This window comes from Octopus sinensis, linkage group LG13 (genome assembly GCF_006345805.1).
Source record: "Octopus sinensis linkage group LG13, ASM634580v1, whole genome shotgun sequence".
NCBI classification, from domain to species: Eukaryota; Metazoa; Mollusca; class Cephalopoda; order Octopoda; family Octopodidae; genus Octopus; species Octopus sinensis.
In genome coordinates, this window is record NC_043009.1 from 24,029,675 (window position 1) to 24,039,674 (window position 10,000).

The 10,000-nt window shown below is 39.6% G+C and overlaps 1 protein-coding gene across 2 annotated transcripts in view; it reads left to right on the forward strand.

The window, feature by feature from the left end:
- Positions 1–3,967, forward strand: part of LOC115218502 — a 50,524-nt gene extending 46,557 nt beyond the window's left edge. For both annotated transcript variants that reach the window (XM_036508228.1, XM_029788360.2), the window contains exons 3-4: positions 1,527–1,610; positions 3,525–3,967. In XM_036508228.1, the coding sequence (XP_036364121.1) occupies positions 1,527–1,610; positions 3,525–3,877 (437 nt within the window). In that variant the 3' untranslated portion in view covers positions 3,878–3,967. The remainder of the gene's footprint in view (positions 1–1,526; positions 1,611–3,524) is intronic.
- The last annotated feature ends 6,033 nt before the right edge of the window (positions 3,968–10,000 follow it).

A 10,000-nucleotide genomic window follows, 5' to 3' on the forward strand; every position in this document is an offset into this window, starting at 1 on the left:
ATCATTTATGTGCGCAGCACAAGAACAAGCGTTACGGACTGTCTATGTGAAGTGCAGAATCAACAACACTACCGACAACAGCAAATTCAGAATGTGTGGTGAGAGGGGTGAAATGATATCGCACACCATTAGCGAATGCCCGAAATTGGTACAAGGCTAATATAAAAGACGACATAACAATGTGGCAAATACGGTCCATTGGAAGCTCTGTAGAAATCGCGGCCTACAAACAACAAAGAAAAACTTCAGTAGAATTCAATGAGAATGAAGACTGCAAAACCATGTGGGATGCAATGGTTCAGTGCGATCACTGGGCCGGACATCGGAAAGAGGACATTGTTGTGGTGAATAAAAAAGAAAGGACATTCATGTCCTGGTAACAACACAATCAAAGTTAAAGAAGAAAAACAACTGTTACGGTTTGAAGTGGAAAATATGACGGTTGTGGTCAATGAGGGGAGGCGACGAGATACTAAGAGTAAAAATCACACTTGGATGCATCAGCACTAAAAAACCAAACATGACTCAAAAAGATTGGTATAAATGTGGGGACGCTGGCAACGGGTAGTGTCAGAGCTATGCCGTCGGGAACTTCGGTTCCTGGTAGGGCCACCCTAGGCGGATTGGTCTGACACCGAGTGGTATTAGGGCTACAACCTGGCAGATGGGGCTCTGGTGAAAATCCTCGGAGTGTCTGTTTCGGCAACCGTCGGTTCCTCGGTCGTTCTGCCCCTGCGTCTGCGGACAATCTGCGGCAAACAGGATGTCTCTACATGCGGGATTGTTGGGGACAGCTTGTGAAATCCACATATTCCCACGAAACTTCTTCCATGAACTCTCAATTCTGGCTCGCTATCTCCAGTGAACTGGCGCAGGACCGTCGTGCGTGGGCTGCCATGTTTCGAGATGCCTCGAGGGTGGTAGAAGAAGCCGACTCAACCCGCCAAGGGTGAATGTTGCCACAAGTACAAGTAAGTAAGTGGAGAATACCTACAAAAATTTGCATTGCTTGGAATTGCAAGAATTCTTCGCAGGGTTTTTGAAGCATGACCAGCAAGTAAGTGTCACCTTAGTCTTCTGGCTGTGTACAGCTGACACATTTCATCATACCAAGCAAAATAAACTGAGAGATTTCATCATATACTAATAAGAAGTGCTGTACGGTAGAAGCACTAAAATATGAAATTGCACGAATGCGGGCCGTGAACAGAGTAACTGACATCCCAGTTGTTGGAGAGGCATTGGGAGTATTATCAATTTGAGCAATTTGTTGGAGAAAGTGAATTGACGAGATGAGGGTAGGACATGTTCAGAAAACTGCACTATTGGGTACAGCGTTGATTTTGAGATTTTTACTTGAATGATAAATATCGTGAAAAGAAACACTGACAAGAGGTTGTCGTCTGCTCTTAAAAGCTTAGCCGCACCAGCTGAAATGAATGTCTCTGAGGAGTGAAATGATATTAATAATATTAATCTCGATTAAGGAAAAAAATATAATGAGAATGATTATTTTTCTTTTTCAGTATGTTTTCGAATGAAAATTTTAAACAAAGCGTTGCAGTTCTCATTAAGAGTAGGTGGTCATGTGATTCTGAGGACAACTTTCCGTGAGTATATTGTATTATTAACACATGTGATATAATCTATCTATCTATCTATCTATCTATCTATCTATCTATCTATCTATCTATCTATCTATTTATCTATCTATCTATCTATCTATCTATCTATCTATCTATCTATCTATCTATCTATCTATCTATCTATCTATCTATCTATCTATCTATCTATCTATGGTGGCACGTTGTATCATTGAGCACGACACTTTATTTCAATGTTGTTCCAGTCCTCTCAGTTGGCAAAAATGAGTTGTACCTGTGTTTCAAAGGGCCAGCCTAATCACATTCTGTGTCACACTGAATCTCCCTGGGAACTACGTCAAGGCTATGCGTGTTTGTAGAGTCCTCAGACATATGCACGCTAATTTCACGAGCAGAACGATCTGTTTATCGGTCAATCTGGAACCCCTGCCGTCGTAACCGACGGAGTGCCACTAGATTTTTCTGAAAACAACTTGCAGACGCAAGTGCTACTAGTTTAATTCTCCTTATACTGGATGCTAGCAAGTTCATGGCATTATCAGGAAAGAAATCGCGCCGTTTCGAGGCATTCTTCTCGACGGCATCATTGCGCACCGCCTCCACCACCACCACCACCACCACCACCACCACCACCACCACCACCACCACCACCACCACTCCTCACTGAAGCGAAGCCCCACTTGCTAGATCAACGGATTATTAGGTTTTGCTCAATATTCCTCCAGCCATTGCTCATCGTCTCTTTTTAACCAAATCTATGTATATGTATATGTATGTTGGTGTGTATATAAATAAATAAAAGCGCCAACTCTGCTAATTTAGAGCAGCTTATGAATCGCATAAACAATAGCAAAATTTCAATAACCCACCTACTAGATCTAACGAGCATTTGTATCTAAACACCACCCAAGAGGATGTAAACCGCAATGATAAACATATTACTATTGTTTATGCAATGCTTAAGCTGGTCTAAATTAGCAGAGTTGGCGTAGGATACCTTTACGGTATGTCGATTAAAAATAGTATGATGCCAAGGAAGGAGATGTAAACTGCAATGATAAGCACCAATTACGACCAATTTGTAGTACTAGAAATACTTATGATACAGCTAACACGGTAACAACGCCGGTAAATGGAGTCGGGACTGCCTTATATACAAATAAATACGATAGATGCTCATGCAGAGAAAAATAAAAATGTCCGTTGATGAATCTCTGTATGAGTACGACTACGACCGATCTGTATTGTAGAAATACTTATGATACAGCGAACACGGTAAAAACATCAGTAAATGGATTCGGGACTGCCATCTGCGATTTTAGTTTTGATTTTCTATTTAAATGAAGATATTTCCTCCATCTGGGTGCTTTTCTTTCTACAAAAGGTTACAGTGCGGAACAGTCATTTTAGTGAGTTATATTTATCACGCGACAAGATACATCTGTACCAACGGATGCTCCTGAAACAGTTGTCGAGTGTCCTACCCATGAGGAATCGATGCTAGACGTGTCGAAACAATTGCTGTGATTAATAATAATTTCTCGTATATTCCATATTCTGTTTCATTTGCCATATACCTAACGATCACTGCGAAAGTGACCGTGCTTTACCAGTAAACTACTTGGTATATATATATATATATATATATATATATATATTTTGAGTGTGTGTGTGTGTGTGTGTGTGTGTGTGTTAAAGGAAAATGAAAGCAAACCCAAGGCAGGAGAATTTTATCAGATCATTTTGAATATTATAATTACAATAAAGGTGAATGAAAGTTAGAAAAAGTAATGAAAAGCAGAAGTAAATAGAAGTACTGCCTTGGTTTTGTTTTCTTTTTCCTTTAGTACACACACAAACACACACACACATATATTACATATAATAATTTAGCTGTTATTACTCTTTTCATATTTTCAGGAGGAACATTTACTAAAACTTTCGGTTTCCATTTGGGATTTGCTACAATTTCATTTACATTGGCGGTGGAAACTTTAACCCCCCAGGAATTTAAAGCGTGCTTCCGTATAGACTACAGGGTTTTCCTTTTTCATCTCACAACTAATCTCGGTTGTATCCACAAATATTTTCATTCCAATGAAATTAGCTCTCTGGACAGTATAGAAGATTGGAATATAAATGATAAAGTTTCTTTTGGGACACAAGTGTTTGGAGCTGACAAGCCTAAGAGACTGGAATACGTTGGCGAAATGAACGAAAATGAAAATTCTCTTATTTGGCCCAAAGACGCCGAGAAGCAGCGAGCGAATTGAAATATAGTAGTTTCGTTCCTTTGTAAACGGTTCTATAATAAAATAATAATAAAATACTAATATAGATACATATAAAGCAAAAAAAAAAAACCGGTATAAATTTAGGGAATAATGCATGAGACTTTTTGGAAACCATTTTGTCTTTAATAAATATTTCATTATTGTATGTTTTCTCGTGTTGTATATTTGATTTTTATTTCATTCTACAATTTATTTTCTGTTCTATGCAGTGAATATCCCAACAAATATAATGCGAGATTCTCACATCGTTTCTTTACTGATGAAATCGATAATATATATATATATATATATATAATATATATATATATGTATATAAAACAATGGCATTGTATTACACAGGTGTGAGTGTGAGATGAGAAACTTGCTTCCCAATCACATGCTTCCGGTTTCAGTCCCGCTGCGTGGCACTGTGGGCAAGTTTCTTCTATTATAGCCTCGTGCCTACCAAAGCGTTCTGAGAGGATTTGATAGACGGAAACTGAAAGCAAGCCCGAGTTATATATACGTGTATGTGTGTTTAAGTCTGTGTCTGTCTCCCATTACCGCTTGGTACCGATGTTGATGTGTTTTCGTCTCCGTAATCTAGTGGTTCGGCAAAAGACACTGGTAGAATAAGTACCAGGCTTTAAAAACAAGTCCCAGGGCTTATTTATTCCAAAAATGTTGTTCAAGGCGACGCCCAGGCATGGCCGTTGTCCAATGAGTAAATCAAGTAAAAGATAAAAACTACTTGGTCGGAACGGACTTAAATATATTGTGAATAAAACAGAATATCAAAGTAAGAGGAGTATTATAGAGGTGTTCATTTATAATAATGTAATGCTTGCGCATTATTTTTGCTCAGTGCATATTTTTTCAATTTAATCTTTAGTGCAAACAACTGCCAACGAGTGCATGTCGTAAGTTATAGAAATAATTACCATAAAGAAAAACTGTGGTAATTGTCTACGAAGTGACTGAGGGAATAAAATACACTGAAAATATTTCTTTTCTTTCCTTTTTTTGCTTACTTTGATGCGAAATGTATAAGGGGTGAAAAACAGGAATGAAACATTTCTGGTTTTGTATAAAAGAAAATACAGGAAGATCAGTTAGTTATGATTTTATTCAATATATTCCCTTCTCAGATTTACACACTTACTGCAGCAGACCTTCAGTTTTTTTTTAAAGACCTCGGGAAACTGGGCCTGCAGCTTGGCTTCTCGCAACACCCTCAAAGATAGGAACTTGTGTGTATATATATACCATATATATGTATGTATGTATGTATAAATATGCATGTGTGTATGTGTGTGTTTGTATATACAGGGTGATTCAAAAGTCGCCATACATAGGAACAATTTATCGTTTTATGAGAAACTGTTTATAAGAACAGTTTCTTAATATCTAACAGATTCTATGGTTACCATTGTTTTGAATACACATTGCAATGCGTTTACCCCATTCATTGTGAACTCGTAATTGCACATCTGGTGATACTTGTGCAAAGGAGGCGGTGATGCATTCTTTCAAATGATTTATATCTTTTATCTTTCCGCCATTCACCATGCTTTTCAAATGTCCCCAAAGATAGGAATCAAGAGGGATCAGATCAGGGAATCTAGGGGATCTTATAAACCTTTTCTAATAAAAAAGTAAATTTTTCCTATGTATGGAGACTTTTGAATCACTCTGTATATATACACACATATATATAACTACTTGGATTTTGAGTATATGCCTATTGATATGCTGATTAAAGCACATTCACCGTTTGGGCTACGTGACGTCATCCACAGTTACGAAATAGTAATTGCTTGATGCAAAAACAACATATCTCACTGAATGTATTGAGCTCACTTTGCAATGATGTTATCGCTCGATGTACGTGGGTAAACTGATATAGGGTAGAATAATTTTGGGGTTATAACCCTCGAACGGGACTGGCTGTAGTTAACAGGGAATATGAAACTTAAATTAAGATAATAAATGATAGAGAATAAAATCTGTCAAAGAAAGTTAAAATTAAGAAGGATGGATATACTCTCTTTGACATGAACACATATATTTATTTCTTTACTAACCACAAGGAGCTAAACACAGAGGCGACAAACAAGGACAGGTAAAAGGATGAAGTCGATTACATCGACCCCAGTGCGTAACTGGTACTTAATTCATCTACCCCGAAAGGATGAACAGCAAAGTCGACCTCGGCGGAATTTGAACTCAGAACGTAACGGCAGACGAAATACGGCTACGCATTTCGCCCGGCCTTCTAACGTCAATATATGAACACATATATTAACGTACACACGCACATACACACACACACGAGCATCCATCCACACATACGCACACGCACGCACACACAGACACTCACACACGCACGCACGCACGCACGAGTGATGCCATGTGAATGTAATTTTTCTGTGGATAAATGCTATCCAGATGATAGTATAAGTGATAGACATTTCGCTGTAATGTCACGCTTCGTTGGGTAGCAGATACCGCAGTCGGTCACATTAGATCATTCATTAGGACGTTGTTTCGGCGGACACGCTCACACGAACACAAGTACGTGTTTATATACATAGACGCACACTCATATATACTCTTTTTTTTTTTACTGATTTCAGTCATTTGACTGCGGCCATGCTGGAGTACCGCCTTTAGTCGACCGTATAAACCCCAGGACATATTCTTTGTAAACCTAGTACTTATTCTATCGGTTTCTTTTGCCAAAGCGCTAAGTTACGGGTAAGTAAATATACCAAGAACGGTTGTCAAGCGATGGTGGTAGTAGAACAGACGCACAAACATACATATATATATATATATATATATATATATATTATATATATATATATATATTGCTGTTGTTGTTGTTGTTGTTTGTTCCTTCTCAACCAATGTCTGGCTCATAGGGCTGGTTTTCCGGTTTCCTTGGCGTATAGGTTCCCCACCTGGACGGGACGCCGGTCTGTCGCAGGTGAGCTGCAAGATGCAGGAGGAAAGACTGAGAGAAAATTGTGGTGAAAGAGTCAGCAGAAGTTCGCCATTACCTTCTACAGGAGCCGCATGGAGCTTAGGTGTTTCGCTCATAAACACACACATCGCCCGGTCTGAGATTCGAACCCGCGTTCCCTCGACCGGGAGTCCGCTGCTCCAACCACTAGGCCATGTGCTTTCACACACACACACACAAATATATACACGACTGGCTTCTTTCATTTTCTGCCTACCAAATCTACTCAAAGCTTTGGTCAGCCGGAGTGGCTATAGTAGAAGACACTTACCGAAAATGCCACATAGTGGGACTTGCTAAACAGGTCGGCATTAGAAACTCTGTCTTTTAGCGATTAACCACAGATTGTCCGCAGACAATCTTTGTGAAAGATGTCTAGTTGTTTAATGTGCCGTCTTATAAGGTGTCCACGAGTCTAAGACATACAGGAGAGAAATAAGAAAGGCAACTTCATAGACCTGAACTTTGGTGTCAAGTCTGATGCCCCTTTCATTCCATAGGTGATGACGGAGTTTTGCCAAATGCGTTGGTTGCCTTTGCAACATAATTGACGATTCCATCATCAAGGGAAGCCTCGAATTCATTTTACTACCAAGATAGGTAAATGACTTCACATAATTTAGTTTTTTCCCATCAACATGTATAGGAGTATTTGGGAAACTGTGAACAAGTAGCCTCTGCTTGACACCTCGAATTTGATTAGGAGTAGAGCAAACTTGGAGGATTACTTACTTCCGTCTTCTTTATGCTGATGGTCAAACCAAAGGCTTTACATGTAGCAGAAAACTGGTCTAGAAGTTCCCGATCTTACTCTAAGGGGGTCGCTATTAGTGCAACATCATCTGCAATAAGTAGATAATGAATGATGCTGGTGCGTAGCACTGTTTTGGCTTTGAAACAATGGTGAATGAAAAGAGAATGCATAGGTCAGGTTCAACGTACTCTGAGACAGATGAACGGCCCTTGGTGGTCAAACAGGGCTACTGAATCCCAAGAAGCTGCAGACAGAAACGATTCTAGAGCCTTTTTTGGTGGCCTCAAGAAAGTGTATGGTCCTCAAGAGCACGGTATTAATCCAATTTTGTCATCCAATAGTGAGACACTGTTGACTGACAAATATGATATCCTGAAACGATGGAAAGTTCACCATTTGCTTTCTCATCGGACACGACAGCAGCCTTCATTCCCTCATGAAAGGAGATGATAGTGCTTGCCAGTTAACAGTGTCGATGGCCTAATTAAGATCGACGAATACCATGAACAACCCATGATTTTTCTCACGTACCTTTTCCATGACTTGACGAAGAGAAAATTTCATATCGTTAGTGCCACAACCAGACAGAAATCTGCACTATGTTATACTGGATAGATACCATTTACAACGTATCTCATGATCCTGTCAAGAATGAGTCGAGCAAGAATCTTACCAACAATAGACAGAAGCGATATCCCATGATGATTATCAAAGACACTTCTGTTTCCTTTATTCTTATAAATATGTTTTTGGATTGAGGCATCCTTGAAGTCCTGTGGTACACGGTCTACTTATATATACTTATGAAGTGATCATGCAATTTATGTCCAGCCTGCGTGTAGATGTCATCATTAGTTACTGAGGTGGAGTTCAACACGGATTCAAAGTGATCTTTCCATCGTTTCAGGATATCATATTTGTCAGTCAACAGTGTCTCCCTATTGGATGACAAAATTGGATTAACACCGTGCTCTTGATGACCATACACTTTCTTGAGGCCACCCCCCAAAAAAGGCTCTAGAATCGTTTCTGTCTGCAGCTTCTTGGAGTTCAGTAGCCCTGTTTGACCACCAAGGCTCGTTCATCTGTCTCAGAGTACGTTGGACCTGACCTATGCAGTCTCTTTTCTGGATGAGGTCTCATCATTTATCCATGTTTTACGAGAGCTGTGCATTTTATCTATCACCTTCTGGACGTCTGTGTTGCCATCGCTTGGTGTTTACGAACAGGAATTCCAAGAACCTCTACAGATGCAGAGTGCGTTGCATCATACAAACCCCTCCAAGATGATTATATGTCATCGTTGATATCAACAGTGTCCATCTTGATAGAGGATTCTTTCTGCTTTTCAGTAGTTTTCAAAGGCAGAACATCAATGCACTTAGACACTGATAACTTTTGCAGTCTTGTGTGTTTCAGATGGGGCGTAGTCTTACTACAGAGAATAGAATGGTCAGAGAAATAGCAGATGTTATGAAAGGAAAGTTTAATGTTAACGTCCCTAATGCCTTGCTTCTTAGTGATAACATAGTCTCTGATATGCCAATCTTTAGATCTAGGATGCATCCAGGTCGTCGTGCAACTATTTCGCTTTTGAAAAAAGACATTTGTGATGATTAAACCGAATTCCCTGCAGATAGAGAGCACACGCAGACCGCTGGAGTTCATTCGACCTACACCATGGTGAACAAGTACACCAGCCCTTGTCTGATACTCAGTACCAACATGATCGATAAATCGCCCATAATGATATGTTTATCCTTATAGATATGGCGATGACATTGCTGAGTTGGTTGTAAAATTCATCCTTTTCCTACTCAGTGGTGACCATGGTTGGATCACAGCAACTGACAAGTGTAGCATGGGAGTCATAAACAATTACCAGCTTTAGTGTCATGATGCGATCAGAAATATCTTTGGGTAGAGAAAGAAGAGCTCTTGCTATTTCTGTCTTGAATAGCGAAACCAGCACCAGCGTGGTGCGCCTCGTCCTCATTTCTTCCACACCAGTAAAATATCCACCTCTACTTTATTCTTACTGTGATGATCATGCAAGACGAATTTCACCGAGAGCAGCTATATCAATGTTGTATTTTTTTAGTTCAAGGGCAACCAGTGCTGTTTTACGTTTTGGTGCAGTGTGCTTGTGTTGGAGAGTACACACATTCCAATAACCAAGGTTAATATTTTTAGATTTCTTCATGCTACGATTGTATTACTGAATAACCAGACAGCTGCAGCGAGCTGACAAGTTTAAGATAAGTAATCCTTGGGGCTCCTTTTCTCGCTCCTCCCCGTTTTCACACAAACACACACACAGATTCATCCATGCATACATACAAAA